The sequence below is a fragment of the Jaculus jaculus genome, chromosome 1 (assembly GCF_020740685.1).
Source record: "Jaculus jaculus isolate mJacJac1 chromosome 1, mJacJac1.mat.Y.cur, whole genome shotgun sequence".
Taxonomy (NCBI): Eukaryota; Metazoa; Chordata; class Mammalia; order Rodentia; family Dipodidae; genus Jaculus; species Jaculus jaculus.
Genome location: NC_059102.1, coordinates 241,779,346 through 241,801,858, shown reverse-complemented (window position 1 = coordinate 241,801,858; position 22,513 = coordinate 241,779,346). Strand labels below are relative to the sequence as shown.

The 22,513-nt window shown below is 48.7% G+C and overlaps 1 protein-coding gene across 1 annotated transcript in view; it reads left to right on the top strand.

Moving 5' to 3' along the window:
* Positions 1 to 1,319, top strand: part of LOC123458538 (coiled-coil domain-containing protein 102A-like) — a 32,646-nt gene extending 31,327 nt beyond the window's left edge. Inside the window, exon 8 of the mRNA XM_045142732.1 lies at positions 1,265 to 1,319. Coding sequence (XP_044998667.1) covers positions 1,265 to 1,319 — 55 coding nt within the window. The remainder of the gene's footprint in view (positions 1 to 1,264) is intronic.
* Positions 1,320 to 22,513: the final 21,194 nt, after the last annotated feature.

Sequence of the window (22,513 nt, the reverse complement as noted above, 5' to 3'; positions counted from 1 at the left end):
GCTGCCACTGCCGTCACTGCCTCCCCTGGGGAGAAAGCCCAACTCCACTGGCTCCTGTCTGGGTAAATTTGGCGCAAGTCACTGGAGTTCCTATTGCCTCAGTTTCTTTGTATGTAAACGGAAGTGGCAGTGCTAGATACTGTGCCTCACGAAGCATCCACCTCTGGGAGATAAAGGGTGGAGAAATCTTGGCTCCAGGAGCCTGGCAGACAAGGAAATCAGTCTCTGGGGGCAAGGCCTTCAATGGCTATCCAAACTGGGGGTTAGTCTGGCAGGATGGCCCTGGCCGGCCGACAGCACCTGTGTTTAGTAGGCATCTAGTGAGTGCTAGTGTGGACTGAGACCCTGTAGTTAAACAGATCAGGGAACAAGACCTAACTGCCGTGTAGCTTGGCCAGCTGAGCCTCAGTTCCCCCATTTGTCTATGGTGACACCTGAGGTGGATACAGTCCCCAGCCGCAGATCCAAGTCAGGCCCAGCGCATGTCCGCCGTCTCCGAGTCCAGCACTGTGTATGCCCCTCACCAGGCACCTAGCCTGGGGTTTCCTGAAGCCTCAGCCACATTCCTCAGGAGCCATACACTCCGACTGCGCAGGCCAGTTCTGCTCAGCCTCCAGAGCCAGCGCCTCTTTTGGGGTGGGCAGTGCCACCCAGGACCACTGCCTCAGTTTAGTTTGCAACTTTTCTTGCTTTAATATTCTGGGACAGCTCACTAAATCACTGAGCAGTAATGGAGCCCGAGCTCGTGCCCCTCCCTGCCATGTTAATAATTCATGCCTTCCAGTAAGATGCACCCAGCGGTCATTTTGTTGGGGGCGGGGCATTTCCTCTACCAGCTTTTCTTACAGGTGAAGTTTGCCTGGCACATTTTGGCTTTAGGAAGTTTAATGGGAAGAAGTAGGTACATAGGTGGGGGTGCTCAGACTTCACCGTACCAGCACACCCTGTGAGGAACCCCCATCCCAGTGGCGTGACTCTGTGCAGTCTCCTGCCCGCCACGCAGCTTGCACTCCGGCTTAGAGTCCAGCCCATGGCTCCCTGTCTGGGTGGCTTGGGACAAGCCACTTGAGTTCCTTATGCCTAAGTTCCCTTTTACTTAAATGTGACAGTAGCACCTCCCCCGTGTTCACGCAGGTAGCACAGGGTACCTGGTAGCTGGGAAGAGCTAGGAAAGATGTGGCCATTGCCAACACACATGCAGCCCCTATCAGGAGGTGGCTCCTGCTCTGACTGTCACTTGGCACACACTTCCCCCTCCCCACAGGCTCCGCAGGCAACAGCAAAATGCTCCCCTTTTGGGGAAGATTCGAAGCACTTGATTTGGTACTGAGGAGACCGGTGATGGAGCCAGCGACCTGGATGAGGATGAGGACCTACAAATCCAGGTGGCATAGAGCCTCCAGGACTGGCTTAAAACCAGAGATGCCCAGCTGGCCATCACTCGAACTGATGCAGCTGTCAGCACTCGCTGGGGGTCCCCATTCTGGTCTCTTGCCAAGGACCACTTCCTGCTCTCAGGAGAGCAGCAGTCCCACCTGCCCGCACTCCAGGAAGGAGAAAGCCTGTTGGATATGTATATCATAGATATGCCCAGCGCTGCTTGAACCCATTTGGTTTTATAAACACGGGACCACTCACCCAGAACATCATTCATGGGTGGACCCCATTGATGGCGGGCTGTGGGGTCCTAACCCACGCTGCCTCTCTCGCAGCCTTGATGGTTTAGCGCGAACTGTTCATAATAGGGTGCAGTGAACCCGGTCTTTTTTATAATAAATGGACTTCAAGTTCTCAGGGCAGAGTCCTGAAAGTGCAGCAGACATGGGACGGGGTCGTAGTGGGTCACCATAACCTGCACCTAACACTGAACCGGACCTCAGGATCTTGATTGACTTAATGAGTGAGTATGAGAAGGGGCAGTGAAGGAATGAACATTGGAGAGGCTGGGGGAGGAAGGAGGTGTGGTGTACTATCTAATCAGACAAGGAGATCAATTCTAAAACCTCTTGGATTCAAATCTCTGCTCTGCCCTTAGTGGTTTTGCAACTTCATGGCAGTATCTTGACTTCTCTGAGCCTGAGTTTCTCCTTCTGTAAGTTAAGATGTCTTGTGGAGCAATCAGGGAAGTTAGATGAGTTCTTGCAGAGCTCAGTAAAGGTTATTTAAATTCTTGGAGGGACCTAGAAGATGGCAACCACAGTTAAAGAAGCTTGTTTGCAAAGCCTGCCAGCCTGGGTTCCATTCCCCAGGACCCATGGTGCCAGATGCAACATGGCACATGCATCTGATTTAACTGCATTAATGCAGTTTAGTGTAGTCAAAAGACCTGGGTGTAGCCGGGCGTGGTGGTGCACGCCTTTAATCCCAGCACTCGGGAGGCAGAGGTAGGAGGATTGCCTTGTGTTCGTGGCCATCCTGCGACTCCATAGTGAATTCCAGGTCAGCCTGGGCTAGCGTGAGACCCTACCTCAAAAAACCAAAAGAAAAAAAAAAAATGACCTGAGTGTGCCTATACACACAAATGCACACACCCAAAAAAATAAAATGTAAAAAAATCTTGGAAGTCTGTTTGAACAGGAGAGATTTGCCAGCAGAGCATGAGGAATAAGGTTCAGGTGATTGCTGGGAATTTACCCATTGAATAATAAATCCTCATCCCTGTCCTTGATGGGAAAATCACAGGGGTTTTTTATTATTATTAATTTGAAACAGGTCTCCCTATATACCCTAAGCTGACCTCAATTTCCCTCCTCTTGCCTCACCTTCCCAAGTACTAGGATTACATTCATACACCACCACACACAGCTGGTAATTTTATTTTATTTTTTGTTTTGTTTTTTTGAGGTAGGGTTTCACTCTAGCCCAGGTTGACCTGGAACTCACTATGTAGTCTCAGGGTGGCCTTGAACTCATGGCAATCCTCCTACCTCTGTCTCCCGAGTGCTGGGATGAAAGGCGTGTGTCACCACACCCAGCTTATAAATTTTTTATTTATGTATGTGTATATGGGTGCACTAAAGTCTCTCGCGACTGCAAACAAATACCAGATGCATGCAACACTTTTTGCATTCAGGTTTTTATAGGTGCTGGGAAATTGAACCCAGGCCAATAGGCTTTGCAAGCAAGTGCCTTTAACTACTGAGCCATCTCCCCAGTCCCTAATTTTGTTTTGATGCTTAATTTACAACCTTTGTGTAGTCAGACGATTTTACCTTGGATCTTTGAAAAGGAGCATTTGGGGTCCCTTATAACTTCCCATCAGGATAGCTTCAGCAGAGAAAGTATTGAGTTCCCTGTGTTGCTGTGTGGGTTGTACGTAGAGATGTAGCATGGCACAGAGACAAGTTGCATCCAGTTAATAAGTGGGCTCCCTGCTGGGAGCAAGGAGCTACCTTACTATTTCTTTGTGTGGTCTCTATATGAAAGTCCCTAGGGGCCATAGTGCTGGGACTCAGGGATGCTATAAGCCCTGGGGACTGAGCTGGGGAGAGGAGACCCAGGAGCCAGCGAACCAGACATTAAGAATTGTCCTTTTTAAGCCTGGCTGAGGATGCTAGTGGGTGGGGTTGGCTGCCAAGGCAAAGGCTCCAGGTCCCCTCCTGAGCTCCCAGGGGAGGTCAGGAAGGAGAAAGGGGAGAGACTTGAGGATCCCCCAGAAAGACTTTCCCCAGAGCCAGGGCTAGCAGAAAAGGGACCATTTCCTGCCAGAGGTCTTTCTGTTTTCTCTCCCAAACAGTAAATTAGCCTGAGGAAAAGCTGAAAGTGCTGCCCTTTGACCCTCAGGAGCCAGACCCTCATTGACGGCACCCACCCCCCAGCTGCCATTCCCAGACACAGCAGCCCCCGGCTGGCTCCCCTAGACTCCCTGGCACCTCCAGCGAGATAGCGTGGAGCGAGGGCCTCCTTACAGCCCTGTCCCCCAGCCGAGCTACTTTCAGAGTGGTGGTGAACTGAGAGGGTCGGCTCCTCTCCTCTGCCATGCCCTGGAAGAGGGAGCTCTTGGGAACTGGGGGCGGGGGCACCATCCAGGCCAGGCTTGAGGAGTTGGGGGACTTAAGAGTTGTGTGCTGGGCACTGCAAACACTCTTCCTTGGCTCCCCTCTACCTACGGTAGGGAAAGTCACCCAGGGGTCGTGGCCAGCAGAAGCATTAGCTTTGGCTCACATGATGCCTTAAGGAAAATCTTTAATGCATTGCTAATATTAGTCATGGGAAGCTTGCCCATCAAAATGCGGGTTTCCCTCTCCTGAGCCGTCTGCACCTCTGACCACAAGGCTCCTGTTGACATGCCGTCACAGCTGCTTCTCGGGGTGTGACAGAAGCACCCTGCGCCACCAATCCCCACCAGCCTCTGCAGTCTGACCCCCGCCCAGCCTGAAAGGCATGTGAGTGCTTTCTCTCTGGTCTAGTCCAGGTTCCCTTTAGATAGGAAAGGGAGTGACTGAGTGACCAGGTTCTGAGCCCATGCCAGTGTGAAGTGTAGTCAAGGCCAAGAGCTCACAGTCACTGGCGGGGTGACTGCCAAAAACAATCTGTTTCCTGAACGTAGTGTGCTCCACAGACAGGATCTGGCTGGTCATTCGCAACCACCCATGAGGCATGTGCCGCCATCTCCACCCGGGTTATGATCAGGTCCAGGAGCTCACAGGGAGCAACTAGGCAGTCCAACTGATCCCCAAGTCACGTGGTCCACAGCCTGCCTGCTACCCCTCCTTGGAAAGTCCTCTATGGACCTGTCCACTGCAACCCTACCCAGCTCTACTTCTCTACATCCCCAGCCTCCCCAGGCAGGCCAAATCCCCACTGCCAGCGAGAATTGCCTTCTCGAAGTCATAGCAGCTTTTCATAATCCAGCCTCAGGCTTCATTGTATTGTGAGTGGACTATTTACTTGTCTGCTTCCCCAGCCACACCAGCCGCTCCTGGACGGCTGAGAATCCTAGCAGCCAGCACAGTACCTGGGGTTGGAAGAGGAGAGGGATGAGGATGGAGGAGTAGAGGAAGGATGGAGAGACATGGCAGAAGGCTGAATCCAGAACCCATCCTGGCTGCAGCTACACAACACACACACACACACACACACACACACACACACACACACACACACACGTGCGCGTCTGTGTAGGGTCTTCTCCTGTAGGGAACAGGCAGCCCAGGGGCTGAGCACACGGCAGAGTGGGACCACAGTGCCTCTCCCAGGTCTGGAATGGGCCAGCTGGCCCCTCTGGCTTACAGTGTGAGAGGGGCTGGGGGGCCCTGGAGTCTGCCCTTGTTCTCCAGCCAACCTCTGCGCCCTAGACCGGCCCTCCCACCTCCAGGTGAACCATCCCTACTCATGTCACTAGAAAGGTGACTTCCAAAAACTGTCTGTATGTATTGAGCTCTTCCTGTAGACTTCACAATGGTCCAGCCCACTTCTACTGGCCATGTGTCTTCTAATACGCTTTAGTTTCCCTATCTGTAAACTAGGAACCACAGCAAATGGGCTGAACAAAACCCCTCCGATGAGACCAGGGCGCTGCACATCCTCCAAAGAGCCCAGTGCCTTGTCCACCTAGGAGGCCCACAGCCACTCCGGACAAAACCCTGGGTAATGGCCAGAGGCAGAGGCAGCACCCAGGAGCCAGCTGCAGCGCACCCTGCCCCACCCCCACTGCCACCATCACCACTCGCTCTTCTGCTGACTTGATCTACTACTAATTGCAGGGTTGCAAGATGCCAGCTGCCTCCCTGGCCCCAGGCGGGCACCTCCCAGCGGAGCAGGGGCTCCCCGGAAGGCCTGTCAGTCCTCCTATAGGCATAGTCCCAGCTGCACTGGGGTGGGCTCCATGGTGCTCGCCCCCCTCCAGTGGGGAGGGACCTGAAGATGTGGGAACAGAGCTTTTCTATTCCCATAGCCAGGCTGCCCGCTTCATCAAAGAAGCAGCGTGGCCATCCACTGCTGAGTAAGCACCCATCCACACCCCGAGACATAAGGGACTCTCCCCTCGGAGCACACCTCCACGTGCTGTAGGCGCCATCACACCGTCCTCTGTACCACACAGCCCAACAGCTCTGACCCCTCTCTCCTACTGGCTTCCAAGAGTCACCTCTGCACCTGCCCTGTGCTCCGAGCAAGTCAGACTGGGTGCTAGATGTCAGACAGCTGCGCAGGGTCTTGGGGATGTGACCCCCATCTGCCCTCAGCTGGACCTCGAGATCTGAGGACAGAGACTCCGCCTGCAGGACTTTCAGTCTTCCAACAGGGGAGGGGAGGGTAAGTTTGGAGCTCAGGGTTCCCCCTCAATTGTGGTGTTGAACTTTAATCTTCACCACTGTCTGGGAGGGGGACAGTGGCAGGATGGGAAGCCGAAGTCCTAGAGGGGAGGGACCAGTCAGTAAGTGATTGGGTCAGGGCTGGGATCCAGGAGACCCCAAAGCCTGGCGTGTGTGGCGCAGCCCTCAGCTCAGACCTGAGGCTGGCTCTGAGCACTGCTGGGTAATTGTTGGTGGGTGGAGTAAGGGACTGAGGGAAGCAGGCCTTCTAAGGATGCAAGCTGGAGCAGCCATCACCAAGTCCTCTGCCCGGCCTCCCTCTGCACAGCCCATTCTCCTCACAAGCCTTGTTCAGTCCTCTAACTTAGGTCAGTCCAAGCTAGGAACCACCTTCCCAGAGGAATAAGCTAAGGTCCTCGTGGCCTAGCCCCGTGGCCCCATAGCAGCTCCATCCTGGGAATCCCAGATCCTTCCAATAGCTTGTAAATCTTTGCTGCTTCAGCCCCTACATTCACTTTGAGAGGATGGAGCCCAATGACAAGAGGTCTTTCCTCGGGTGTGCAATGCCCTCAGCTCTACAAGAGAAAGGAAGGGAGGGGAGGAATCCCAGCACTCTGGAGGCTGAGGAATGAGAATCACCAAGAATTCAAGTTCAAGGACACACACACATATACAGGCCTCACAAATCTCCTGTGAGGGAGAAGAGACATGTGTCCAGCTACCAGTGGGTGGATTGTCCACTTTTGCCCTGTCTGGGATGAGACCAGTTGTCCAGGTGGGGAACATGCATTTGTTTACATGGGCTGGGACCCTGACTGGGATCTGCCCCTGCTGGTAAGGAGGGACCACCCCACCCAGCTCTACCCGCTCCACCCTCCCACTGCAGCCCCCTCTTAGAACCCCCAGTGTTTGCTCAGGTGCCTGGTACATTAGTGCCAGGGAGGATGGGAAGGGAAGCCCATAGAGACAGCAGCTGTACCTTCCCAGGGCCTACTTTGTTGGCTAGTTTAGTGGCGTCCGGTGCGTAACCACCATCTAGGGGACTCAGGTGGTGGGAACCCTTCATCAGAGGAAGCTTATCTGATCCTGCAGTCCCTGGGGGTTCACCTGCAGAAACTTCCAAGAGAGGAGGAGAGACAAGGAGGCAGAGGATGAGATGCCAAGTGGGCAGTTGGCCTCAGTTATCTGTTTTTGCCACCTGACAGCCCAGAAAGGTGATCACGGAGATTATTTCACCTTACAGGTGAAAAAAACCCAAGGTCAAGGCCTGCAGCAGCCTCCTCAGGTGTCATAGCAACTGAACCAGGACATGAACTGGAGCTACTCTCCCAAGCAGATGTAATCACCCACTGACCCAGAGGCTCATGGGATTCTTTGGATGTACCACATGCCCCTTCCTGAGCCTCCAGAGCCATCGCAGTGTCCCTTCCAAGTGCCCTCTGCTCATATTTGCACTGTTTCCAGCCTCTGGCCTCCTTTCCACACCCCCAGTACCCCACTCCTCCCACTCTTCCTGCCTCGCCCAGCTTCTCTTCCTATTCTCCCAGCCTCTGGCTCCTCTACCCACCCAGATGCTGTCCTGTCCTCCTTGGCCTCTCCCCTTCGGTCCCTTCATAGTTCTTTTTCCAGATGGCTTCAATGTCTGTAACTGCTGCCATAGTCTGTAGCTCATGCTGTGTGCCCCCTTTACTCAGGCACAGCGCCTCCTCTTGGCTCACCCAGGTACCCCTGGCTACACATGCCACAAGCTGGAGCTCAATGCATATGGGCTGGATGGGTGGGTGGATGAGCACCAGTCCAGCTCAGCTTGGTCAAAGGCAGCAAGAGTCAGAGTCAGAATACTAGGCAGGCTAATGGCCTGGGCAAAGATTTTTTTTTTGAGAGGAAATTCAAAGATGCAATGCTATTAAAAATTGATATTTCAATGAGATAAGCCCTTTCCCAGGCTTTTAATTGATTGTCTAAAAAGCCTTCCTCTGCTGTTGTACTTCTTTATTTGCAGGGACCATTAATTTTTTTATGGACGAGCACACCCAGATAGAGTGGAAGGAAGGGCTGCCGCACGGCGGATTCAGAAACAGTAACCAAAGGCGCCAGGGGTGCCCAACTGGGGGCCGTGGCCGTGGCTCTGGCCTTGGCTGGGGATGCTTGTTGGCAGGCTGAAGCTAATGCCCTCAAGGAAGGGGGGGAACCTCCTCTGAATCCAGGATATATACCCCACCCGCCGTCATGAAGATGGGGAAAGCAGAAGGCAAAGTCCTTGTGGAGCGCTGGGAGGACTCACCACTCGCGACCATGGCCCCAGCTGCTCCCAGCCTCTGCTGCATGCTCCCCTGGGAGAGCTGACAGGTGGAAGAGGAGAGCAGGTGAGAGGGAGCCAGGGTGCGTACTGCACCCCCTTTCCCCTCTCTGGACCACTACTCCCTCCGATGTCCAGGGCAGTGACTTGGGCCTCCATTCCAAAGGGTTGGAGCTGAGGACAGCCCAGCGAATGGGAAGAGGGGCGTGGGAAGAACATCTGTGGAGTTCATCCCAACACGCCACTCCTGGCTCTGCCAGAGGCCTCCAACTACATGCACATAGCCTTATCCCGTGAGCACTTGTCTGCAAGGTCTCTGACCCCATCCACTCCTCTCCACGCCCCACCTCGCCACTCCCTTCAGCCGGATGGACAACCTGGGGGCAGTGGGCCGGGGCAGGGCCAAGCTGACCCCTGAGTGGCCTCCCCTACTTCCTCCCTGCCCTGTGGCCAAGAAGGAGGTAAGCACATGCCAGGCAAGGTGGGCTTCAGGGACATGCAGGAGGTCTTGTGTCAGAACCATCCTGTGCTTCTACCGTAGAATTATTAATCATGGGCTGGAGAGATGGCTTGGCAGTTATGGCACTTGCCTGCAAAGCCTAAGGACCCAGGTTCGATTCCCCAGGACCCACATAAGCCAGCTGCACAAGGTAGCGCATTCATCTGGATTTCATTGGCAGTAGCTAGAGGCTTTGGCATGCCCATTCTCTCTCTCTCTCTATCATCTGCCTCTATCTCTCTCTCAAATAAATAAATATTAATCATTTGTAAATGGGTCCTTTAAGTTCATTTTGCCCTGGGTCTCACTAATTACATAGCAGGCCTTGCTGTCAAGGGACAGAGCTGTTTCAGGAAGTGGCCACAGGCTGGTTCTACAGGATAGTTTCCCTGATACTTCACCATAGACCATTCCTTCACCTCCTGCCAGGTCCTCTCAGCTCCCCAGTCTCCAAACTCCCAACAGTCCCCCTCCCCAGGAGAATGGAATACCCAGTTAGTAGGGACTGACCTCTGCAGATAACTTTGAAGGTCCCCAAATCCCTGTGCTCCCAAGACCCACCTGGGCCCTGAACACGTGCTATTTCGCCCTCACACATCCCCTGTGGTTAAGGGGAAGTGCCAAGTCCTCAGGACAATCAGAGTCAAACAAAATGACCTGTGCACATCACGATGGCTTTTGGTCAACACATCGGGGTTTACTTTATTTTTCAGGTACACATAGTAAATGTACCATGCCCTTGACCTTAAGCATGGGAAATGGTCCTCAGGTGGCAACAGGACAACCTAACAAAGCGTGGCAAGAACAAAAGTCATTCACTGTTAAGACACCCACCATGAAGTCATCTCTGAGTGCATGAAATCTGTAAGTGTGGGTGCATATATGCAGCCACACAACTGCTCATTGTGTCATTATGTGTAAAAGCAAAACGAGGAATGCAAGGGGCTGGTGAAGCAGGTGTCAGCGTCCTTCTCTGGGGGCGCTCATAAATCCACTTTGTCAAAGACAGGCAGGGAGGGAGGGGAAAGTCAGGTTTGAAAAGAGTGTGCATTGTAGCTTGGCTTCTCTTGTGCGTGGAAAGATCATGACCTCAATGGTACTAGTTTCACTAGCTTCCAGTGACCAATCACAAAGGAATGAGGGACACTGGCTTTCCTGAAGATCTTTCAGATCTTCCCACTGCCCTCACCCACCGCCTCTGTCCCACAGGCTGGCCCTTGCTTCCTGTCTTGCTCCCAATCCCATGCAGATCCATGTACATATTTTCGATGCAGGGTATTTTACAAGATGTAAATTGTGTCTTACCCTCTCCTCTATGGAACACCCATGGATAGCGATCTGTTGCTGTTTAAATGGAGATTGACCCCTAATGCTTCCCTCTCCCCCTCCTGTGCTGCTGTCTTTTGCCAGGGGCCTTTGTAATTCAGCTCTTTCAGCCCAGAGAACACTCTCCTTCCTCCCTCGTCACCTGGGACAGTATCCTTTTTTTTTTTTTTTTTTTTTTTTTTTTTTTGTAGAGTCTCATTGTAGCCCAGGACGACCTGGCTCTTACTCTGTAGTCCCAAGCTGGCCTTGAACCCACAGTGATCCTCCTGCCTTTACCTCCTGAGGGCTGAGTTTAAAGGTGTATGCCACGGGCTGGGACAATGGCTTAGCGGTTAAGCGCTTGCCTGTGAAGCCTAAGGACACCGGTTTGAGGCTCGGTTCCCCAGGTCCCACGTTAGCCAGATGCACAAGGGGCACACGCGTCTGGAGTTCATTTGCAGAGGCTGGAAGCCCTGGTGTGCCCGTTCTCTCTCTCTCTCTCCCTTTATCTGTCTTTCTCTCTGTGTCTGTCTCTCTCTAATAAAATTAAAAAAAGAAATAAAATAAAAAAATAAAAAGGTGTATGCCACTATACCCTGCTGACACTAATCTTTTTGCTCTCCTCTTAAAAGGAGTCTCTTCCCACCAGGCATGGTGGTGCACACCTTTAATTTCAGCACTTGGGAGGCAGAGGGAGAAGGATTGCTGAGTTCAAGGCCACCCTGAGACTACATAGTGAATTCCCAGGTCAGCCTGGGTTTGCGTAAGACCCAACCTCAAAAAAACAAAAATAAATAAATAAAAGTCTCTTCTGGGCTGGGTGGATAGCTCAGTAGGCAAAGTGCTTGTCTTCCAAGCATAAGTTTGATCTTCAGTACCCATGAAAATCATGGTGGTGTGTGCTTGTAGCCCCAGCGAGGAGGAGAGGCAGACAGTAGGGTGACAGCTGGGGCTCACTAGCCAGCTTGTCTAGCATGACTAGTGAACCCCAGGCCAGTGAGAAACCTTCTCTCAATAAAATAAAATAATAACATAAATAAACAAAATATAAAAAAAACAACCAATAAAATATGATGAGGGCTGGAGAGACAGCTCAGCGGCTAAAGGTACTAGAGTTCAAAGCCAGATGGCACAGATTCAACTCCCCATGTAAAGCCAGATGCACAAAGTGGCACATGCATTTGAAGTTGGTTTGCAGTGGCAAGAGGTCCTGGAATGCCCATCTTCTCTCTCTCTTTCTCAAATACATAAAGCTCTTTTTCTCTAGAGGTTAAAAGTGCTTGCTTACAAAACCGTTCAAGCCTGGGTTCAATTCCCCATTACACATGTAAAGCCAGGTGCACAAAGTGGTGCATATGTCTAGAGTCCATTTGCAGTGGCAAAAGGTCCTGGTGAGCCCATTCTCTCTGACTCTTTCTTTAAAATATATATATATATGTGTGTGTGTGTGTATTTATTTACAAGCAGAGAGAGTTAGAAGAGAGACAGTCAGAGAGAATGGGCTTGCCAGGGCCTCCAGCCACCATGAACAAACTCCAGGTGCATGTACCACTTTGTGCATGTGGCTTTATGTGGATACGCAGGAATTGAACTCAGGTCATTAGGTTTTGCAGCCAAACACCTTAACCTCTGAGCCATCTCTCTAGCCCTGTCTCCTTCAAATAAATAAATTTAAAAAGATAAACAGCAATATGGAGGGTGACATCCTTGGTTCTCCTCTGGTCTCTACATGTGTTCACCCACATGAACACACACAATAATGATAATGACAACAGAGTCTCTTCTTCAGTAAGCCTTCACAGACAAGTCAGGCCTCCCTGAATGTCTCCCAGCACCAGAATCCTTCCCTAGACTACTGGATCCCCGGTGCCCAGTGCCTGGCACAGAACCTGGCTCAGGTGTTCATTGACTGGATCAGTACCAGGGGGCAGCTTGTCTGAGCTGCTGTTCTGTTCACGTGCTCGCTGAAAACAATGGCCTGCAGAGTCCTGGGGGGGGGGGGCGGGTGGTGTGTTGGGGTGTTGTCTTGGGCCTCCTTCCTGATGACTGCTCTCTGGGCCCATCAGAAATAGGAAATAGCTCCCACACAACCTCCTCAGAGGAAGGAAGCAGAAGGAACCTGGGGCCCATCTCCTTCCTCTTGAGCCCTCTGAGAGTTGTTCCCCTTTGATGTGAAGGTTTCTGAAGAGGCTGGTTTGTGTCACTGTCAGCTGGGGTTGGAAGACAAGGAGGAGCCTCATCGTAACTAGCCAAGGGACCCAGAAGCTGGCGCCCCTGTTTTGGTCCTGAGCTCTCACAGTCACCTGCCTCTCACCAGCCTCATTTGAAAAGAATTTACTGAGCTGCACAGTCGGGCTGGCTCTGCCAAACCTGCCTTCTTCCCAAGAGTGGAGATGGGGGGCAAGACCCTAAAGGAGGCTCCATTGGGTGGGAAGAGGGGCAACAAGAACGGACATACCGTCCTTTCAGCTTATGTCAAGGCCCCACAAAAATGGTCCTTGTGGTCACCAGTTCTAGTGTGACTGGGTCATGTTGGGCAGGTGTTCTTCTGTTCCCTGGCCCTCTGTTTTTCTCCTGGGAAATAAGGCTGGAATGCCTGGTTTGGATCATGGCTGGGAGGCCTGGGACACCAGCACATATTTCTGGTGTGGACTCCCACCACCTTGAGAAGCAAAATGGTATTCATTTTCAAGCTGCCTAACAGGCCGTCAGAACATCTGCGCCCCTGCCCGTCCATCCCTCCTCCTCTCCCTTCCCCCTTTCCTCCCTCTCTCTCTCTCTCTCTTTCTCTCTTTCCTCCTGCACAAAGGATTGAGCTCAGGGTCTTGTGCTAGGCAAGTGCTCTACCGCTGAGCTATATCCCAGCCCCCCACTTTTTTTTTTGTTTTTCTAGGTAGGGTCTCACTCTAGCCCAGGCTGACCTGGAACTCACTATGTAGTCTCAGGTTGGCTTTGAACTCATGGCAATCCTTCTACTTCTGCCTCCCAAGTGCCAGGATTAGAGGCATGAGCCACCAAACCTGGCTTAAAAGTATTTTTATCTATTTATTTGAGACAGAGAGAAAGAGGCAGAGTGTGCATGTGTATGGGCACACCAGGACCTCCTGCCACTGTAAACAAATTCCAGACAAAAGCCCCACTTGGTGCATCTGGCTTTACTGGGTACTGGGGCTGTCAGGGTTTCAAGCAAACACCTTTAACCACTGAACCATCTCTCCAGCCCTTTTGAAACACATTTTTTTAAAAAGGTTTTTTATTTTATTTTATTTACTTATTAGAGAGAGAGGGGGGTAGAGATAGAGAATGAGTGCACCAGGGCATCCAGCTACTGCAAACGAACTCCAGACACATGCACCACCTTGTCCATCTGGGTTTACACATGTACTGGGCAATCAAACCTGGGTTTTTAGGTTTCTCAGGCAAGTACCTTAACCATTAAGCCATCTCTCCAGCCCATGAAACACTTTTATTTTGAGACATGTCCATGGATAAGTTGTATAGGTTGCCCTGAATTCTCTGTAGCACAGGCTGGAAGTCAAGCTCTTGATTTTCCTGTCTCAGCCTCTCAGGTAGCTGTGATTACAGGTGTGCAACATCATGCCCCAAATTCTCTTCTCCTGAAAAAAAAAAGCATGGTAGCGCATATCTGGGCTAGAGCTAGACACTACCTTGAAAAGCCAGGAAAAAAAAAAATTCTCTTCTCCCTATCCCTTGACCATTGTCATGGAGAAGTGTCTGCAGGTGGGGCATGGATGTGCACCTCTCTAGCACTTGCTATGTATGGCCTTTTTAGCAAAAGGTTTAGGAGCATTCTACCCAGGCAGTAGGAGTAATTATGCAATATTATATTAAATTAACTAAAAGTAGCACATTTTAATGGGAATATGGTGGCACACACCTGGAGGCAAAAGCAGGAGGATTGTCATAAGTTTAAGGCCAGCCTGGTCTACACAGTGAGACCTTGTCTCAAACAAAACAAAAAGTAACATGTTTTGTATTATAAAGGGTTGGGTTTTTTATTCATGAAGAAAAACAATCTCATAAGCAAAAGTATGTAAGTCCTGTGGATGACAATAACCTGTTTTGTGTCCCTCTCATGTACCAGGTCTTGTTCAAAGGACTTTAAATGGAGCTGGAGAGATGGCTCAGCAGTTAAAGCCTGAATGGTCCAGGTTCAATTCCCCAATACCCACATAAAGCCAGGTGCACAAAGTGGTGCATGTGTGCATCTGGAGCTCATTTGCAGTAGCAAGAGGCCCTGATGTGCCCTTCCCCACCCCTCTCTCTCCTTGACAATAATAAATAAAAATATTAAAAATAATTAAAAGCCAGACATGGTGGCGCACGCCTTTAATCCCAGCACTCAGGAGGCAGAGGTAGGAGGATTGGCAAGAGTTTAAGGCCACCCCGAGACTACACAGTAAATTCCAGGTCAGCCTGGGCTAGAATGAGACCCTACCTCAAAAAAATCAAAAAATAGTAACAATAATTAAAAAATAAAGGAGACCTTAAATGTATTCCCTCTAATTCTAGAAAAGACACTCCATTGTCATTGTCATCATTATCTCCCTGCTTCATAGATACCAAACAGTGAATCTCCTGAGGTTAGACCGGGGGCTTGACTTTCTGAGCCCCTGTGTGTGAGTACCGCCCTTGTATGACTGGGTCCACCTGGCCTCCAGAGCACAGCCTCTCAGCAGACCTGGGGCTCACTCGTCCAGCTCCAAGGAAGAGATAGAGGCATGAAGCTGGGTACGCTGTATTCATATATTCCATTTCCCTGGGTATCACTTTCTGACTGCGAGCTTCAGGGCCTCTGTTTCCTGTCAGCCAAGGGGAGCCAGAGAGAAGACAATAGGCCCTAAAGGGAAGCAATGCAGAAGTGAAAATAATTAGAAAAGCTGGTCAGCCTGGTGACGATGAGGAACACTAGAAAGGGTCCTTTGGGGCCTGAGTGGCCCTGTGAGCTTCCCAGGACTCAGTGTTTTTGCTTAGCATCCTCAGGTCCAAGGGTCTACTAAAGCAAGCACAACCTGGGTACAGGGTGGCCCAACTGCCCACCCCTGAGCAGCACCATCCTGCCCTGCTCAGTGGACTGGGGGCAGGCTTCTCTGTGGATTCAGAGCCAGCCCAGGACTCACCAATGATTTCATTTTTATATTTATCTATTTATTTATTTTTGGTTTTTTGAGGTAAGATCTCACTCTGGCCCAAGCTGACCTGGAATTCACTATGTAGCCTCAGGGTGACCTAGAACTCATGGCGATCCTCCTACCTCTGCCTCCCGAGTGCTGGGATTAAAGGCATGCGCCACCACACCTGGCTCCCACCAATGATTTTAAACATGAGAGGCTAGCCTTCTGAGATAAGAAATGACCTGCCAATGGCCTTGCAAGCAGAGGGACATCATTTGGCTACTGGGACACACCCTCTAATCTCCTAAATCTTTTCTTAGACATGTCAGTACCCTCCATTCATACAACCCTTTGACAACCCCAGAGGTCACATGACCATCTACAGGATGCAACTCTAGAGCTCAGAGTAGCAGTTTGTGGATATTGTATTTTTAGGTTGTGAGGAATGAAACAGTTCTGTATGGAGATGTGATGCATACATGTATGTGCAAAATGTAGAGGTTACATTGTGATCTACATCATACATAGGTTACATTGGCTATTATGACCATAGCATATATATGTATTGTGTGTATGCATATAAGCATGTGTCTGCATGTGTGGATGTGTGTGGAATTACTCAGTGCATGTTCCTTTTTATCTGGTTTCTGTCACTTCACTCAGCAGAATTATTTAGAGATGTTTACCTATGTTACTGGACTCATAAGTAGGTAGTTCCTTTCATTGCTGGCTTGGACTCCAAGGTGTGCATGCAGTCAGGCATTGTATAGTGATATTTTGGTCTATAATGGGCTGTATCTGCAGTGATGGTCTCAGAAGATTAGAACACCTGGTGTTGTAGTCTGTCTACCCTTGTGTAAGTCAATTCTGTTTGCCAAACTTGGCTAACTACGATGAATTTCTCAGAACATATCCTTGTCACTAAGCAACATGTGTCTGTATCTGTACATTGGATGGGCACAGTTTGAAACAGGGTCTCATGTAACCCAGGCTAGCCTCCTATATATATATTTTTTTTTTTCTCCAAAGTTTACCTTAAACTCCTGATCTTTCTACTTCTATTTCCAGAGTGCTAAGTTTATAAACATGCTGTACCACATCAATCTTATTTGTTTGTTGTTTGTTTATTTATTTATTGAAATATGGTTTTGGGGAGTCTGGAGAGATACCTCAGCAGTTAACAGTGTTTGCTTGCAAAGTCTGATGGCCCGGGTTCAATTCCTCAACACCCACATAAAGTCAGAGGTACAAAGTGGCACATGCATCTGGAGATTTTTTTTGCAGTGGCAGGAGGCCCATAGGCACCCATACTCATTCTCTCTATATATCTGCCTCTTTCTCTCTGTCTCTGTAAAAAAAAAAAAAATTAATGAAGGCCAAATGTGGTGGTACATGCCTTTAATCCCAGCACTTGGGAGGCAGAGGTAGGAGGATCACTGTGAGCTCGAGGCTAGACTGAGACTACATAGTGAATCCAAGTCAGCTTGGGCTAGAGCAAGCCCCTATCTCGAAAACCAAAAAAAAAAAAAAAAAAAAAGGAAAGAAATATGGTCTTATGTATTCCAGGCTGGTCTTGAACTCATATAACAGAGAATGACTTTGAATTTTTGGTCCTCAGGTCTTACCTCATAGGTGCTATGATTATAGACAAGCACAAATATGTCCAGTTTATGTGGTACTAGAGATCAGACTTGCCAAGCAAGCATTCTAACAACTGAAGTACATCCCAGTTTATCCAGTTTTTAAAATGCAAACTAACACATAGCAACAAGAAATTAGTGTGCTGGGCGTGGTGGCGCATGCCTTTAACCCCAGCATTTAGGAAGCAGAGGTAGGAGGCTAGCTGTGAGTCCAAGGTCACAACAAACAGACACACACAAAACCTGCTCCCTCTAGTCCAAGTCCCAGTAGAGAAGCTTCCTCACAAGTCAGAAAAGTTGTGGATAATATCACTCTATGCTGACCAAAAAGCACAGAGAAAGAAAAAAAATTCAGGGTTGAATCTCCACCCATATAGAGGCCCTAAATTTCCATACTCACCAGGTTATTATGAAGCACCCCATCTTCCTCCCACCAGCTAATAATGGGGCTTTCCTGCTACAGTAAGAGTGGAGGCCAATGAGGTCCTGACCAGGCAAGCAATCACGAGGTGGCCCACACCCTCCCCTCTGGGAAGGTAATCAGAGGAGGCCGAGTGAGTCAAGACTTTCACCTCACCCCATGGTAAACAGGCACCCCACAGTGATGACAGTGGATCTACCATCCCTGCTGCACAGTGACAAGCTACAAGACCCTCAAGGTCCCAGCACGTGGAGAACTCGGGCTTCTACTTTCACTTATCCCATCAGGTCACATCTTTCTCCTCCTGGAGCATAACAGAGAATGTCAACTAACACAAAAGGCTGACATCAGACCTGGAATCGCATAACGTAAGATGAAAAATCCAAGCTTCTCAAAAGCACTCATACCAAGAATCAGAAAGAACTTGAACTGAATAAAAAAGATAAATCAATAGATTTCAATACTGAGGTGACAGTTGTTAAAGAATGATCTGGCAAGAATTTTAAAGTAGGCTCTATTAAAAAAAGAATGCTCCATTGAGCAACTACAAATATGTTGGAAACAAATAAAAAAGAGTAAAATGTTTCAGCAAAGAAACAGAAGCCACAAAGAGTTCTAAGTGGAAATTTTAGAACTTAAAAAACACAATAATTGCAAGTGAAAGCTCAGTGGGTGGGCTCAATGCAGAATAAAGAGGACCCAGAAAAGAATCAGGGAGCTGAGAGAGAACAATAGGAATTGCCCAGTCTGAGCAACAGAGACACAGTGGACCAAAGATTAAAACAAAGATGAACACAGCGTTGGGGATCTGTGGGATAACCAAAAAACTAATATTTATGTCAGCAGAGTCCCTGAGCGAGGAAATAGATCAGTCGGAACTAGAAGCAATTGCTGACAAAGCCTCCAAATTTGGCAAAGGTCATAAACCTCCAGATGCAAGAAACTGAGTGGACCTCACAAGCACCAGCAGTGGGGGTTACTTCCGAGACTAGGAGCTGGCTCCGCCTTTGAAGTATTACACAACTACAGCTCCAGCCACTCAGGAGGCTGAGACCACGCAGGATCAGCAGAGCCCAGGAGTCAGGGCTAGACTAGACAACACATCAAGACCTGCCATCCCCCTAGCCCATCATCTCAAGGATACACGGAGCTGGAGGGGTGGCTCAGCAGTTAAGGATGCTTGCTTGCAAAGTCTGCCAGGCCAGGTTCAATTCCCCAGAACCTATATAAAGCCAGATGCACAAGGTTGTGCATGCATTCAAAGTTTGTTACCAGTGGCAAGAGGCTCTGGAACACCCATATTCTCTCTCTCTCTCTCTCTCATTATCTTTCTCTCTCAGCAAATAAATACATACAATTTAAATAAATAACACTGGAGAGATAGCTTAGTGGTTAAGTGCACTTCCTACAAAAGTTTGAAGGTCTAAGGGAGTTGGAGACCATCGGAGTTCAAATCTCCAGAACCCATGTAAAGAGATGGGTGTGATCATGCACGTGTGTAACTCTGCAGAGATTGGAGAATCGCTGGGGCTCATGAATAGCAAGGTCCAGAATCAGTGAGAGACTCTGTCTCAAGGAAAACAAAAGCCATGACGAAGGACAGCCAGCCAATGTTCTCCTTGGGCCACCACAGACCCAAATACAAGGTGCCACATGAGCACATGCATGTGCATGCACCACACATGCCACCCCACACACTACACATATTGAGCACATGCAAATAGATAGAATCAATGTAATCCTCTATATTCCCAAGCTCAAGAAGAAAAACAAGCTACATGGTGAAATCAATACAGGGAAAGCACTTGATAGAACTCAACTCTCAAAATAATAGAAGAGGATTTTTTTCAATTTGACAAAGAGCATCTACTAAAAAAGAAAAATTATAGTTAATGTTTTCAGTGGTGAAAAATTGAATGCTTGACAAGATTATGATATAAAATGTGTCCCCTTCCCATGCAGGTGTTGAAATTTATGGCCAATACAATGGTGTCAAGAGATGAAGTCCTTACAAGGTGATTAACCCAGGAGAGTCCTCCCTTCCAAATGGGATTAAGGCCTTGTAAGGATGGTTGGCACTCTGTTAGGCCCTCTTGTTCTTCTGTCTTTGCCATGTGAAGACACAGCACGGACGTGGAGAACACAGCCGTTAGCAGGTAACCAAACCTGCTGATTCCTGCACCTTACACTATTCGGCCTCCAGAACTGTGAGAAAATAAGTTCATATTCTTTTTTTTTTAAATTATTTATTTATTTATTTGAGAGCGATAGACACAGAGAGAAAGACAGGTAGAGGGAGAGAGAGAGAATGGGCGCGCCAGGGCTTCCAGCCTCTGCAAACGAACTCCAGATGTGTGCGCCCCCTTGTGCATCTGGCTAACGTGGGACCTGGGGAACCAAGCCTCGAACCGGGGTCCACAGGCTTCACAGGCGAGCGCTTAACCGCTAAGCCATCTCTCCAGCCCAAGTTTATATTCTTTACCAGTTACCCAGCCCAGGCCTTGTGTTGCAGCAGTACCAACAGGCTAAGACGGCAAGCACGCCAGTTTTACCACCCTCGTTCAATGTAGTGTTGAAAAGTTCAAGCCGGTATAATGAGGCAACAAAAGACAGAAGGAATAAAACTGAAACGAAACAAGGGGCTTACAGATGCCATAGCCACTCAGGAGACAGGAGAATAGTAAGTTCAAAGCCAACTTGGGTAGTGAGAACTTAATAAGACTGTCTAAAAAGAAAAACTTCTTTAGCCGGGTGTGGTGGTGCGTGCCTTTAGTCCCAGCACTCAGGAGGCTGAAGCAGGAGGATTGAGGTGAGTTCAAGGCCAGCCTGAGAGTACATAGTGAACACCAGGTCAGCCTGCTCTAGAGCGAGACCCTTCCTCAAAAGCAACAAATGTCTGTTCAGAGTCAGGCAGTGGTAGGAATGAATTTGAAGTCAGCCTGGGACTACAGAGTGAGTTTCAGGAAAGCCTGGGCTAGTGAGAACCTACCTAGAAAATAACAACAACAACAAAATTAAAGTAAAAAGAGGATCGGGGATGTAGGGAATAGGTTAGTGGTAGAGCACTTGCTTAACATTCAGGAGACATAATGTTCATTTCCCAGAAACCACAGACCCACACACACAAAAATAAAATAAAGTAAAATAAACCCTGTTCTAAAGCCAGGCATGGTGGCTCATGCCTGTAATTCCAGGGAGAGTAAGGCAGAAAATTGCTGAGAGTTCCAGGCCAACCTAGGGAGGCTACTTAGTGAGATCTTGTCTCAAAAACTAACAAAACAAAGCAAACAAAATAAAACAAACCTGCTCTCCGTGCAAGTGACATGGTTTTCTTTCTTTCTTTCTTTCTTTCTTTTTTTTTTTTTTTGGATTTTCGAGGTAGGGTCTCACTGTAGCTCAGGCTGACCTGGAATTCACTATGGAGTCTCAGGATGGCCTTGAACTCACGGTGATCCTCCTACTTCTGCTTCCCAAGTGCTGGGATTAAAGGTGTGCAACACTATGCCCAGCTTATAATGATTTTCTTTTTTTAAATTTTTTTTTTTAAATTTTAATTTTTTTTTTTATTTCCAAGAAGGGAGAAAGAGGGAGAGAATGGGTGCACCAGGGCTTCTAGCTGCTGTAAATGAACTCCAGATACACGTGCCCCTTTATGGATCTGGCTTTACATGGGTAATGGGAAATCAAACCTGAGTCTTTAGGCTTTGCAGGAAAATGCCTTAACCACTGAGCTATCTCTCCAGCTCCAAGATGACATGATTTTCTATGTGGGAAATCTCAAAGGATCTATCTACAAAATCCCCAGCTCTTATACCAAATTAAGGTAAAAAAATGTTACAAATATAATGTAAATATGCAAAACTTCTGCATACTAGCAATAAAGTCATGACAGCTAAATTAAAAGTATTATACCATATAAAATTGCCAAAAATAAAAAGGCTGGAAATTATTCCTGTAATTGGTACACTTGAGAGGTAGAGGCTGGAGAATCAGGAGTTTAAGGGCATCCTTGATTATATAGCGAGCTTGATTGAGGTCAGCCTACACGAGACCCCAGGCTACATGAGACCCTGTTTCAAAAACATAAAACCACTATCCAGGTATCCAGGCTCATGCCTTTAATCCCAGCACAAGAAAGGGTAAATGAGTTTGAGGTTAGCCTGGGCTATAGAATGGGTTTCAGATAGACTGGAACAAAGAAACAACAATGGAAAAATAAAAAACCTTCCCTACAAAAGGACCATCAGATGGTCAGAGATTGATTCATGTACCTTAAAAAAAAAAAAAAAAAAAAAAAAAAGAGCCAGGCATGGTGGCACACCCCAAAGGCTGAGGAAGAGGATCAGGATCACTGTGAGTTCAAGGCCACCCTAAGACTACAGTGAATTACAGATCGGCCTGAGCTAGAGTGAGACCCTACCTCAAAAAAAACAAAGAAGGGTCTCACGGTAGCCCAGATTGACATGGAAGTCAATTGGTAGGCCAGGCTGGCCTTAAATACAGTGAGCATCCTAACTCAGCCTCCTGAATGCAGGGACTAAAGGTATGCACCACTAAGCCTGGCTTATTTAAAAAAAAATTTTGTTTCTGTTTTTCGATATAGAGTCTCACTCTCTCCCAAACTGACTTGGAATTCACGATGTACTCTCAGGCTGGCCTTGAACGCACAATGATCCTCCAATCTCTGCCTCCCCATTACTGGGATTAAAGGTGTGTACCACCACGCCCAGTTTAAATTTTTTTTTTTTTAATTTATTTGCAAGCAGGGAGAGATAGAAGAGAGACAGAAAGAATGGGCTTGGTATGGCCTCTAGCTGCTGAATATGGACTCCAGATGCATGCATCACTTTCTGGCTTTACATGGATACTGGGGAATTGAACCTGGGTCATTAGACTTTACAGGCAAGCGCTTTAACCACTGAGCAATCACCCAGCCCTAAGCCTTGCTTTTTTTTTTTTT